The sequence below is a fragment of the Petaurus breviceps genome, unplaced genomic scaffold (assembly GCF_028583685.1).
Source record: "Petaurus breviceps papuanus isolate PSGF00001 unplaced genomic scaffold, PetGlider_PUasm1.0 186, whole genome shotgun sequence".
NCBI classification, from domain to species: domain Eukaryota; kingdom Metazoa; phylum Chordata; class Mammalia; order Diprotodontia; family Petauridae; genus Petaurus; species Petaurus breviceps.
The window spans coordinates 18,372,778-18,387,035 of NW_027185798.1; the positions used below are offsets into that span (position 1 = coordinate 18,372,778).

The 14,258-nt window shown below is 46.2% G+C and overlaps 1 protein-coding gene across 1 annotated transcript in view; it reads right to left on the reverse strand.

Annotated features, from left to right (window-relative positions):
* Positions 1 to 273: 273 nt before the first annotated feature.
* Positions 274 to 14,258, reverse strand: part of SERPINF1 (serpin family F member 1) — a 24,836-nt gene continuing 10,851 nt past the window's right edge. The window contains exons 3-8 of the mRNA XM_069089661.1: positions 13,251 to 13,455; positions 11,698 to 11,853; positions 10,388 to 10,591; positions 4,892 to 5,034; positions 2,643 to 2,853; positions 274 to 647 (exon numbers count right to left, since the gene is read on the reverse strand). Coding sequence (XP_068945762.1) covers positions 388 to 647; positions 2,643 to 2,853; positions 4,892 to 5,034; positions 10,388 to 10,591; positions 11,698 to 11,853; positions 13,251 to 13,455 — 1,179 coding nt within the window. The 3' untranslated portion in view covers positions 274 to 387. The remainder of the gene's footprint in view (positions 648 to 2,642; positions 2,854 to 4,891; positions 5,035 to 10,387; positions 10,592 to 11,697; positions 11,854 to 13,250; positions 13,456 to 14,258) is intronic.

A 14,258-nucleotide genomic window follows, 5' to 3' on the forward strand; every position in this document is an offset into this window, starting at 1 on the left:
CTCTTTGCTCCTGGGTCTGCCCCAAGTACCAAAGAGAGTAAGTCTGACCCCTCTGCCTCAGGAAAGCCCTTTAAATACTTCAAGGTGCCTTTAAGCTGGGTTAAAAAGGAGGGGCAGGGTAGGAGGGCAGCCCACCCTGTGGCAGAAAGGTTCCCCAGGTTATTGTGAAATGCAGGCTAGTGCTGGGCTTCCGTGGTCCCAGCCTGAAAAGCCAGAAGCCCCGCTGGAACCACAGAGCCCACCGCCCAGGACAGAGGGAGACAAAGCAGGAAGTTCCCAGAGGCTCACATGACCACCTTTATTGCAGAGCGTGTGGGAAAGTCGCGGGTCAGCCCACGGACAGCACATGCACCAGTCAGCCTGGTTTTCCTCTTTGCCCTGGGCCACTCAGGGGCCCCTGGGGTCCAAGACTTTGCCGATGAAGAGAAGGGCCCCAGTGTCTGTGTCCCGGAGAACAAAGATAAAAGGCTTGTTTAGGTGGTAGTCCAGAGGGAAGGTGAGGCGAGCCGGTTGGACGCTGGGGCTGGGCCCGGTTCCTGCCCCGTCCTCATTCCATTCAAAGGCCGCCCTGTGTTCCACCTGAGTGAGTTTGATGGGTTTGCCCGTGATCTTGCTGAAATCTGGGGCATCAAACAAGGACTGGAGCTCTAAAGAGAGAAGAGATTGCTGTGAGAAGCCACAGGGAGAGTTTGGGCCTGGGGCTGGAAGGGACCTTCAGGGCCATCCCCAGCCCTTTTACTGAAGAGAAAACTGCTGCCCAGAAATATTAAGGGACCTGCTTCTGGTCACATAGAACGCAAGAAGAGAGCATCATTCATTGGAGCCAATCCTGGGTTTGTAGCAACCTGCCTCTGCCTCCAAAACCTGTGTGGCCAGTCAGGCCCTCAAGCCCTCAGTAAAATGGGGGGAGGGGGTTATGCTAGATGATCTCGAAGGGCCCTTCCAGCTATAAAGCTGTGATGGCAAGTTCAGAATCAGGATCTGAACCCTGAGCTTCCAGATCTGGGTTCTTTTCATTACACCAGACTGAATCTCAGGTCCCCACAAGGGACCTTAGAGATTAGATGCTCAGATACTGAAAGCAGGAAGGTACCTGAGAAGTCCCCTAGTCTAACTTTCATTTTACAAATGGGGAAGCCGGCCCAGAGAGGCCATATGTGGCCCAAATCACATGAAACTTCTACTAATATAACAGTAATCACAGCCATTTATCAAGTACTTCAAGGTTGGCAAAATGTGTCATATGCCTTATTTCATTTGTACTTGGCAACAACCCCATGAGGCAGGTGTCTTTATTACTCCCCCTTCAGAGATGAGAAACCGAGGCTTGGGAGATTTAGTGACTTAAGAAGCAGAAGAAAGAAAGAAAAGAGGGAGGAAGGGAAGAAGAAGAAAACAGGTCCTCTAACTCCAAATCAGGTGGCCTTCATTTAACATTGAGTGTGTGTGTCTGCTTTAGGAAAATCCCTTTGGCAGCTGAGCAAAGGAAGAATTGGGATGAGGAGAGACAGGAGGGAGGGACACCAGTGAGGAAGCCATTGCCATAGTTCAGGTGAGAAGTGATGTAGGCTTGAACGAGCCTGGGGCTGTGTCAGTGGAGCCAAAGGGGTGTCTTCAGGAAAGAGGTGAGTGATCTGAGCTGACAAGGTCCACGGGAACAGGCAGTGAGAGGCCTTGCCCTTCCTGCCAACTTGTAGTGCCCAAGTTATCCAGGATTTCAGGAGACTGGATGGGGAGGAGTCCAACCTCAAAAATCCCCACAGCTGCTCAGATTAGGGAACCATCTCAGTCCTGAATCACTGGTGTTCGGCTCCCTCCCCATAATGTGGAAAGAACACAACTCAGGGCCACAAGACCTGGGTAGACATCTCAGTTTGGATACTAGCTGGGCATTCTGGGGCAAGCCACTTAACCTCCCTGAAGTCTTATTTTCCACACATGCCCAACAGGGATAATATGTATTTGCACCCCTTCTCTGGGCCTCACTTACCTTCTCTGTAAAACGGGTATGATAAGACTTCCACTACCTCCCTCTCTAAGTCGTTATGAGGTCTCAAATGGGATAATGCATGTTAAAGCTCTTTGCAAACTTTAAAAACAAACACTGTTCAAATGTTGGTTATTATTTATTCCCTGCCTCCCAGGACCAGGGTGAGAAAAGAGCTTTGTAAAACCCAAGGCATCCCAGAAATGCTCAGCAGTTTCCTCACGCCTGTGGAATCAAATACAGACTCCCCTGCTTGGCATCTAAATCCTTTTATAATGTGTATCCTCTGGATACACACACATATACATACACAGACACACATATATAACCATGTGTATAGGAGTAGGTGTATAGATATATACACATGTATATACATATATACATACAGATAGATGATAGTGCTTCCATTTACACATTTCTACCCAGCCAAACTGCCCTGTTCACCATAGAGGAAAGGGGTTCAAATCCCATTTCTGTCCCTGACTACCCTGTGCGACCTTGGACAAGTCACCTAACCTATGGGGGCCTCCGTTTCCTCCTTTGTCAAATGCAAGAGTTGAACCAAATGGTGTCTAAGGTTTTTCCATCCCTAAAATCTGTGCTGTGCCCCATTGTTTGTGTCACCTGAGGTAGGGTCCACTGCTTGCCCACTTACTCAGCTGTTTCACAGTTTCAGTGATTTCACCATCATGGGTCAGCTTGATCTTAGGCACGGTCAGCACAGCCTGGATGGTCTTCAGTTCCCTGTCAATATCATGGACAAACTCGGAAGTGAGACTCTCCTCAATCATGGTCAAGTTTTGGGTCACTCTCACAGGCAGGAAGAAAATTATAGTCATGCTTCCGCTCAAGGGCAGCTGGGCTATCTGAGGAGGCAGAAAGAAGCATTCCAAGGTTAATGGGGATGGGGATCACATGTATATGTGCGCCTACACACATGCATACTCCCACATACACAGCCACCATATCTCCTGCTAGCGTTTATGTGGGGGACTCACCCTTCATCACCAGCCCTACCACCACAATTATCCCAACGTCTCCATGGCAGATAGCATGGTCCAGTCAGTCACTCAACATTTATTAATCACCTGCTGCAGACCAGGCAACATGTTTAGTGCTGGGATACAAGGAAAGACAAAGATTGGTCCTGCCCACAAGGAGCTCCCAGTCAAATGGGGTAAACAGCATGCAAACAACTATGCACAAACACAATATAGGCAGGAGAACTAGGTCCCCCTAGAGGGACCAATATGGGACGGAGGGTCGGAGGACCTAGGTTTGAATCTCAGTTCTGCTGCTGTGTGACCTTAGGCAAGTAACTCATCCTTTCTGGGCCTTGGCTTCTACCTCTCTGTCAGATGAGGAGACAGACTCCCTAATCTCTGAGGTCCCTTCCAGCTCTGAAATCTGCTCTTTAGCCAAGTGCCTATGAGTCCTTCTGCATGGACACCTGGTAACCACTTTCTCCTGCTGCTGCTGCCACAAACAAGCTTCTTGTTTTTCATTGGGGGAACAGGAAATGAAACATTCAACTGCTTTCTTACCATAGCCTGAAACCAACGGTACTTGGAAGGAATTCTCAGCCAAGACAACAATGGGCAGGTGGAATTGGAATTAGATTCTGAGTCTCTCCTTTCCCCCCAAGGCCAACCAGCTTCTAGGGTCAAATACCAACTCTCCTGTTTAGCATTTAAAGCCCTTCCCCACCTGGCATGGCCAGTCTTTCCAGGATGCTCCCCCATCATGCACCCCCACTGAAGCATTCAGTCCAGCTACCCTACTTGCTGCCCCACATCCACTCCCTTCCATCTCCCACCCCATCTTAGGCCTTTGTCCAGGCTGTCCCCCCAGTCTGGCACTCACACGTGCACATGACAGGTACCTCTAGCACACGCACAAGGAACACACCGCAAAATGTCACTCATTCAGATTTCACTCAGTCAGAGCTGGTGATAATTAATTTACCGAGGGCTACTTTTCTGATATTTAGGAAGGATGGCATTAGTGAGCTGCCATAACGGACAGAAGGAAGTGTGCTACCATGAAGTAGAAAGTGGAGAGCTCAGGTGCCAATGCGCAAAAGCTTGGGCACATCTCCTGGCTTCTCTGGAAAAGGAGGGGAGTCGAACTAAAAGGAAGGTCCTCAGCTCCTTCTCCAGGACTTGGGGCTACCCTGTGGCCCTTCTCTCGAGCTCCCCCTTTCTTCCACTTCTTTCTCTTTGCGAGCTGAGGGTGTTTCTGGTTGGGGGGAGAAAAGGAAGGCCTCATGGGGCAGCTAGGTGGTGCAGTGAATAGAGCACTGGCCCTGGAGTTGAGAGGACCTGAGTTCAAATCCAGCCTCAGACACTTAACACACAAAAAGCTAAACTAGCCATGTGACCTTGGGCAAGTCACTTAACCCCAATGGCTCTCCAAAAAGCAAAAAGAAAAGGAAGACCCTTGTGGTCCATTTGGCTCCGTCCTTCTATCTTTGTTGGCTGACCCTGGGGAGCAGGAATGGCAGTACCCTCTCTCTCTAGCCCCTCTATTCTCTGTCTCCTAGCTATACTAAAGCCTCCCCTCCATCCTCTCCAACTCACCTTGTCTGTATCTTATTTGCAAATATTCCTCCCCACTGAGATCCGCCAGGGGAGGAACTGTTGTTTGCCTTTCCTTGTATCCCAAGGACTTAACACAGTGCCAGGCATACAGTAGGCACTCAATAAATGCTTCCAGCACTGCATCTAAGCTCTAACATTTCTGGTGGGACCATGAGATAGTCTCTTCCCCCTCTCTGAATCTCATTCATATCATCTATAAAATGGGGATAACGACCCTCTGGATTGGGAGTCAAAGGACCATTCAAACCACTTGCTCCACATGTGACCTTCACCTCCCCTAAATCAGCCCCACTGCCAGACAGACCTTGCAGTTGAGGTCAGAGTCCAGGCCATAGCGAAGGATGGCCTTGGGGTCTGACATCATGGGGACCCTGATGGTCCTGTCTTCATCCAAGTGGAAATCCTGAAGTGAAGTCTTTCTGGAGTCAAACTTTGTCACCCACTGCCCTGGAAAGAGACATCAGACAGGGACCTTTCAGCAAAGCAAGTAAAGCAGGGACCAGGAAAGTCAAACTAAAGGAAGCAGTGGGTTCATACTAGGCCTTAAGAAAACTAGATGGGGGTGGCTAGGTGGCGCAGTGAATAAAGCACTGGCCCTAGAGTCAAGAGGACCTGAGTTCAAATGTGGTCTCAGACATTTAACACAAAACTAGCCATGTGACCTTGGGCAAGTCACTTAACTCCAATTGCCCTGCCTTCCCCCCTCCAAAAAAAAGTAGCATTAGAAAGAAAGAAGCCAATTTTGGCATTTTGATATAAATAAGAGCCACACTGGAGAGATCATCTGCCCCAAACCCTTCATTTTCAAGATGAAGCAATGGCCAGAAGAGATTAAGCACCTTGCCCCTAGTCAGACAAACAGGAAGTGTCAGAAACAGGCCTCCAACTCCCAAGGCCCATGCTCCTCCACTATACCACACTGCCTCCCTCTGAAGTAACACACATTTTTGTAGCAGTCTGGGAGGAGAGGAAACTGGGAGGAAAGACTTTGGCTTCTCTTTTTTGGGCGGAGGGAGGAAGGGCACAGAATCCTTTTACAAAACTAGTCTACAGACAAGATCATTTCAAATAATGGGGTTTTAGACCTAGGAGGGGCCTTAGAGACCCTCCTGTCACCCACAGTGGGGTAGTGGATGAACCCCTGGACCAGAATAATAAAGAATATAGGCCTGAATGCCACCTCAGACTCTCACCTGGACAAGTCACCCTCTCTGTGTTTCCTTGTCTATGGAAAGGGGGTGATAGCCCCTCCCCCACAAGGTGGTTTTGGGAATGGAGTGAGATCATGCAAGTGGAACACTTTGTAAACCATGGAAGTCATACAGAAGGATGAGCCTCTTTTGGTTTTTTGTTTGTTTGTTTTTAAAACTGGACCAATAATTTCATTGCATCGGGAAGGTCTTGGAAGAGTTTTCTAGCCACCATGGACCAGCACCGACTCTGCAATGTAGGGTCTTAGACTTTTGCCTGGAGCCTCTAGAGTTCAAGTCAACTGGCCAGGACCACATGGCCAGGAGGAGTCAAAGGCTAGAAATCGTAGGTCAGGCCACCAGAGGAGTCATTATAATAATAAAAGGGAGGAAGGTAAATGGGGCTCAGGGTTGGGTGGGGGCAAGACCCCTTTTATAAAATTAGTGTAAAGACACTATCATTTCGTATTAGAAGTGATAAATCTGATTGTGTCACCCTGGGCATGTTGTTTAACTTCCTAGTGCTGTGGGCTGCCCTCCAAGACTAGCCTGCATTGGTGGAGAGAGATTCCTCACCTTAGAGTTCCTTATGCTAGCTAATAATGTAGGTCTTTACATAGGTTATCCTCACAACAAGATAGCTGCTATTATTAGCCTCAATTAACAGATGAGGGAACTGAGACTAGAAGAGCTTAACTGACTTGCCCAGGCTCACCCAGCTAGTGCCTGAAGTCAAATTTGAACCCAGATCTTCCTAACCCCAGGGCCAGTGCTCTGTCTGCTTCACCACCAGCTGCCTGTATGAATAAAACCACAGATCCAGGCCCTACCTTCACATATAAGCTAAAATCCCATCTCCTGCAAGCAGCCTTTCTTAGGACTCCTTTATCTTAGTGCCTTCCCTCTCAAACTCCCCAAAATTTATCCTGCATGTACCTTATTTGTCCATAGCTGTTAGCCCCATGCCTCCCTGTTTGAAGGCACAGACTGCCTTTTGCCTCTCTTTGAAACTTAGCATACTGCCTGAAACATGACGGTGATTGTTGAATAATTTTCAGTTGTGTCCAACTCTTGGTGGGGTTTTCGTGGCAGAGACTGGAGGGGCTTGCCATTTTCTTCTCCAGCTCATTTTACAGATGAGAAAACTGAGGCCTACAGGGTTAAGTGACTTGCCCAGGGTCACACAGCTAGTGTCTGAGGCTAGATTTGGACTTTTTGACTCCAGGCCCAGCACTGTCCACTGTACCACCTAGCTAGCTGCCCACAGAACATAGTAGTAGGTGCTTGATAAACAAATGCTTATTGGTTTAAATTGACTGTTTTTGTTATTACAGAGAAGGGAAGGGAAGCCCAGAGGAAGGGGAATTCAATCAGTCAATATGTATTTATTGAGCAGCTACTATGTGTCGGGCCCTATATTAAATGCTGGGGACACAAAGAAAGCTAATAGACAGCCCCCTCCCCAAGGAGCTCACAGTCGCTCAGGGAAGATGCTGAGCACACAGCTATGGACAGTTACGATGCATACAGAATAAATAGGAAACTGATGAAGGGAAGGGGTTGGAACTAAGAGGCTGGGATTCTGCTAAAAGCCAGGAGGGAAGCATCTTGCCCTCAAATAACCAGTCCGTAGGAATGCCAGGGTGAGAACCTAAGGACCAATTTCATGCTGCTTTGAAATGCTAATTCACCAACTGCTTCTCCTACTCTCGGCTCTCCTGCTGAGATCTGGAACCAAAATACATTCCTGGAAGTCAGTGCTTGAAGCAAGGGCGCCATCCAGCTGCTTCCAGAGGCTCGTGGAGCCAGCCTTCCTCCTTCTCACTGGCAGACGGAAACCGTCCCAGAATGCCCATCACTGCCAGCCACATGGCCTTCTGTCCCACTTCACAGGCTGGCCCTGGCTTCCTCCACCACAAAAAAAGACAGTCCCAGACTTCAGTTTGTCTAGGTCATCTGCCCATGGCTGTGGGGACATACCTGAAGGGGTTCTCTGTGTCCACTACCACTAGTTGGCATGAAGCCCCACATTCCCCCTCCCTGGAACATATACATATATATGTGTATATATATATATATATATGTGCATGCATATATGGGGGAGGGCAGAAGGCCATTTGCCCCCAAGGCAGCTTCATAGTGAATAGAGTGCTGGCCCATCAGTGGGGAAGGGACCCACACAGGATAAAAGTGTGAAGGAGCACACATGGAGGAGTTAGGAAGACATGAGGTCAAAAAAACTCTGACATCCTGGCTGGGCAACACTGGGCAAGTCACCTAACAGCTCAGTGCTGGGGCAATTCTGTAAAACCATAAGTTGAGTAGGGGTGGCTAGGTGGTGAAGTGGATAGAGCACCAGCCCTGGAATCAGGGGGACCTGAGTTCAAATGTGACCTCAGACACGTAATAGCTGCATGACCTTGGGCAAGTCACCTAACTCTGATTGCAAAAAAAAAAAAAAAAGACTATAAATTGCAAAGAATTGTGTTAGTAATGAGGATTCCTTCACCAGGACCTGAAATCACAGGCCAATTAAAAACCAAATCTTCTGACCCATACGTACAAAAATATTTATAGCAGCTCCTTTCATGGTGGCAAAAAATTGGAAATTGAGGGGATGCCCATCAATTGGGGAATGACTGAACAAGTTGTGGTATATGAATGTAGTGGAATACTATCATGCTATAAGAACTTAGGAGTAGACAGACTTCAGAAAAACCTGGAAAGACTTATATGAACTGATGCTGATTGAGAACAGAACCAGGAGAACATTGTACATAGTAACAGCCACAGTGTGCATTCAGACTCCATCGTTCTTTCTCTGGATGTGGATGGAATTTTCCATCATGAGTCCTTTGGAATTGTTTTAGGTCCTTGCATTGCTGAGAAGAACTGAGTCTATCAAAGTCAGCCATCGCACAATGTGGCTCACCTCCATATCTTAAATTCCTTCATATTTCTGGGCATGTCACCTCCTCTAAGCGATCTTTCCTAATTCCTCCAATTGCCAGTGCCTCCCACCAAATCACTCTGCTTTGGATATAACTGACATACTTATAAGTGTATGTTTCTCCCAACAGAATGTAAGCTCCTTGAGAGCAGGAACAATTTCATTTTGTGGTGGTTGTTCCTGATACTACAGCACCTGAGACATAGTAGGCACTGGATAAATGTTTTTGGAGTGAATGGAGAGTTTCTCCCTTGTTCACACTGGGAAATTTTATTTCTCCAACAATTTGAGATTTTTGGACTTGGCTCAGCTCTGCCCTCTGTGTCATGCAGGATTATTATTTCCATTTTGTAGATGAGGAAACTGAGGTGCCTTGCCCAGGGTCCCACAACTATGAAATGGCAGACGTAGGACATGTACCAAAGAGAGGCAGCTTATAATATGATGGAAAGAGAGTGTTAGATGTGGAGTCAGAGGACCTGGGTTTGAATTCTGACTGCTACTTTGGATGACCTCTCCAACTCTGATGTAGAATCAAGAGTCTAGGCAGTAGTGTACTGATAAATGTTTAACAATCAGCTTTTTAGAGGGAGGGGGAATGTACTCACAACACATTCCAACAAAAATGTACTCACAACACACTCCAACAACAATCTCCATAATTTACATTTTTCTCTTTCACTTTCTTAAGTCTAGACAATCAACAGAACAATAAACCAAGCCCTGATTTGCAGTGTTTGCCTATTTCTGAGGTATAAATGGTGACAGTAATCAGCTCTTAGGCCTCTTTGACCTGGCTCCAGCACACCCCTGATTGTAGGCCTGCTTTTTTGCTGTTGTGTTCCTGGGAGCTTGGCTTTACTGCAAAGGATTATGGGTAAATTAGGTATTACTTTCCTGAAGGACCATAAGAAAGGCCCTTCCCATGGGAAAACTTGCTGTCTCTAAGGAGAACAAATAGAAATGTTGACTTTGCTTATGGAACTCACTATGTAGTCATTCATATTTTTTCCTTTTTTTCTTTAAAACTTCAAAAACTTTCTAATAGATTTGTGCCCCAGAGATTCCATTTTGAATTTTTTGTTGTTGTTCAGCCATTTTTCTGTCATTTCTGTATTTCTATGAACCCATTTAGGGGCTTTCTTGGCAAAGACACTGGAATGGTTGGCCATTTCTTTCTCCAGCTCATTTTACAAGATGGGGAAAATGAGACAAACAGTTAAGTGACTTGCCCAGGGTCATACAACTAGTAAGTGTCTGAGGCCAGGTTTGAACTCAGACTTTCCTAACTCTAGGCCTAGTGCTCTACCTACTGAATACTCCTAGAATTCCCTAACTTATTATGACTTTACTTTCTTAAGTTAAGACCTCCATTTTCTTTGTTTTTTAATCTTTAAAGAATACCAGACTGTTAACCCTTGCATAGCTTGGGGCAAAGCATCTCCTTAACCCTCCTCTGTATGCTTGACATACTCCCTTCACAGCCTCAAGTGATAAAATTTCCCTTTGATTAAGCAGAAAATGTCCTGCTCCAGGCTCATTCTTCAACACTGGGCAGGACTCAGTTTGCTCAACTATAAATAAAATGAAGGCAGACTGATGGGACCCCTAATCCCCAGAGCCACCCCTTGGCTGACAACAAGCATTTCTGGGTTCTCACCTTTGAAGTGAGCCACAGAAAAGAGGAGAATGCTGACGTCGCTGGGCAGATCTCTGGAAGACCTGGAGATTTTCCCTTTTGTCTGAGCCTGAACCCAGTTGTTCATCTCCTGGAGATCGATCCGTGAGTTGCCTGTCAGGATCCTGGGCCTTGTCCCATAAGACTTTTCCAGTGTCGTGACAAACCCAGATTTTATCCTCAGCTCTAGGGAGCAAAGAGATGGTTAGTGTAGAAGAACAGTGTCTAGTTCTTTGACCTTGAAACATGATAGGCCCAGGATGTGGGTCACCATACATGGGCTTGGACTAACTCCCCAGGGCACTTCCTCAGCCTCTTCTTGTAGCATGCACAACTCAGACTTTCTTTCCCCAGCACCTGGTTTGGTGCTTGGCACACAGTAGGTACTTAATAAATGTTTACTGAAAATTATAAAGACTGAGCATGTCACAGAAAAAGAGATATGAAATGACACCTGCACCCTTCCCCTTGGCAGAAATGGGAAATCTACAAGAGTCATATACTGCATGTATTTTCAGACTTTTTTAAAGCATAAGCCAGTTATGCTGATTTTTTCCTCTTTTTAATTTCTTTTTAAATTTTTAAAATTCATTTTAAACTTAAATAAAAAAAGAACATATCCACATACACAACACAACATAAAGAGGAGATTCCACATAAAACCATGAAATTTTATTTCAAACTGTTTACTTAAAAAAAAACTATGTAACAAATACTACACCTTATTTTCAAAGTTACCCTGATTTTCTGTGCTTCCTTCTAAGTTTCCTTTTGTTTTCTGCTATACACTTTTTTTTTCTCCCTCCCTCCCCATCCTGCCCTAGAGAAGGCTACAATTAAATGTACTCTTTTTTCTCTTAAAAGAATATTATTTATTATATAGGATAGCTCTCTGGGAGAAGGAGAGGGAGGGGCAAAAGGAAAACTATTGTGATAGAAAAAAACAAAAGACAATAAAAACTTCTTAAATAAATAAATGCTTGTTGATCAATTGATTTTTCAAAGAGTTTTTTGAGGGAATTTTCCTGCAACAGACCCATCCTCCTTCTTGCTATTCCATCTACCTGTCAGCGCCCAACATCATCTAATACCATTGTCAGCCTACCATGCTGAGCCCACCGTGGCTGGTGCTCTGGGCTGCCCGTGCATCCCCCTGGTATCAGCAAATGCCATGCTCACCATCCTCTCCTTAATGCAGTAGGACCAGAGTGCCAGGTCCAGTCCCAGAGGACACATACAGGACCCAGGAACCAATGGCTATTCTCTTTCTGCCACTGAGGACAAAGACTTACTTTTTTCTAAGACGATACGGGAAGCACTCTTTAGATTCTTCTGAGAAGCAGTGACAGAGGCCAGGAGTTCCTTGTAAGTGCTGTGAATGTCTGGGTTGGTAATCAGATCATAGTAGAGAGCGCGGTGAATGGTGGATTCTGTCCTCTGCTCAGCACCTGCCATGTGGTGATCACAGATCATGGAATCAGAAGCTTAGTTCGGGAAGGGAACTTTATGGGCAGATAATCACAACCAATCCCTTCACTGGACAGAAGAGAAAGCCGAGACCCAGGGAAGTGAAAAGTCTTGCCCAAGGTAAGCAACCTAGCCAAAATTTGAACCCAGGGCTTCTGACTTTTCACTTTACTGAAGGATGTGGGGTTCAGTCCATGATCTAAGAGAAAAAGAAGGATCTTGGCTGCAAGACGCGGTTTTGTTGTTCATTTGTTTTTCATTCATGTCCAACTCTTCATGACCCCATCTGGGGTTTTCTTGGCCAAGATACTGGAGTGGTTGGCCATTTCCTTCTCTAGCTCATTTTTGCAAGATGAGGAAACTGAGGTAAACAGGGTTAAGTGACTTTTCCAAGGTCATGCAGCTAGTAAGTATCTGAAGCCAGATTTGAGCCCAGGAAGATGAGTTTTCCTGACTCCAGGCCTGGCACTCTATCTGTGCCACCTAGGTGTAATACTAAGTAATTATTTCCCATGTCTAAATGATCAAAATGGATATATATATATAGTTATATATCATACTAGGAAAGATTCTAGTTGGACATAAGGAAGACTTTAAAAAAATTTTTCAGTATGATGAAGCATAGGTGACTAAGAAAAGGTATGGGGTACCCATCCCTAGAGAATGGTTGTTGTCCCTGGAAATAAGGACACAACCAAGCGGAACAAGGCGAAGAGGGGAAAAAGTCACCTGGATAATCAGTTTCCCAAGATATCCCCCAGTCAGCAGGTAGAAGCTGGTCACAGCCTTTACCTAATGAGATGATTATGTTAACATAGCCCTCCCCCTATATACATACACATCCACAATCCAATTCTTGGGCCTGGCTCCTTAGTCCCTCCCTACCCTGGGACAGTAGCACTCCAGGCACTGTCTGACCAAATTCTAATTTAAAGATTCACCTTCAGAAGAGCAGAGAGCTAGGTGATAAATGGAAGGGTCCTCAGAGGCCATCTAATCCCACCTCTAATTTTACGCATGAGGAAACCGAAACCCAGAGAGCCCAAGTGACAGCCTGTGGTCACATAGCAAGTACAAGAGGGAGAATTTGAACTCAGGTCCTCTGACTCCAAAACCAATGCTTTCTCTACTCCTCTCTGCTCTTTTGCACTCAAAGGGAACAAGTCCTAGAGCAGAATTTCTTCTTTGTTTTTGTGTCCTGGACCCCTTTACCAGTCTGGCGCAGCCTGTGGCCCCCTGCTTGGAAGAACATTCCATAAATACACAAGATAAAAGGAAACCAATCATACTGAAAAGAGTTCTCCAAATATTGATAAAACAAGCTCATGAACACCAGATTAGGAACCCTTTCACCTAGATGAATTGTTGGAGAACTCACCCAGGGAGAGAGCAGACAGAGCTGTGGCCACGCTCAGTGGAGACAAAAGCACGTTGGCTGTGGGGCTCTCGCTGGACTTCTGGCGGTAAAGGTCATAGCCAAAGTTGGAGACGGCCAATGCCAACTTATTCACAGGAACTTTGAAGAAGGGGTCTTCCTCCTCTACCACTGTGGCCCCTGTGGCGTCAGGCCCTGGCAGAGGCTCCTAGGAAAAGCATAAGAGCTGCAGATTTCAGTCATGAAGGGGACAGAAACCCGCAAGCCCTGGCAATCCACGGACCATTTCTCCTTGGTCTGGGGAGGCAGGCTAGACAAAGGCACTCTAGGTGGGTGGTTTCTATTTTTGTTGGCTAGAGGATTTAACTTTTTAATTATGGTCAACCTAGCCTAATTTTTTTTTAAGTTCCTTCAGAACCCACCAGCTCATGGATGGGGAGAGGCCACCCAGAAGCAGGCTTATAAGCAATTAGTCAATCAACCAGAATTCATTAAGAGCCAACTATGTGCCTAGCACTGTGCTAGGCCTTGACGAAATAAAACTGACCTTGCCCTTTGAGGAACTTACTTATTAAGGGAGACTTAAATAACCAGCCAGGTGAACATGTAAATTAGAGCTTGGTCAGACAAGTCCCTAAGCACCAACTGTCTCATGGTGAGGAGGGATTGAGGGGTCTGCACAGATGTGAGCAGTATACAGAATGAATACAAAATAAATACCAGGCAATTAGCTACAAAGTAGTTAGGAAGGTAGAGAACAGCAGCTGGGGGAGTAAGTTAGCAGCCATTAGGAGAAGCCAACCTGAGATTCAAGATGTGTGACAGAGAGATGATCCACAAAGCAGTCACATTTGGGAATGGAGAGCGGAGTCCTGTATACGAATGGGAGGGAGAGAAGGGAGCAAAGGAAAGAGAGAAGAGAAGGGGAAAAGGGGTGAGAAAAAGAAGGGGGAAAGAGAAAGAGAGAGAGAGAGAGAGAGAGAGAGAGAGAGAGACAGAGAGAGAGAGAGA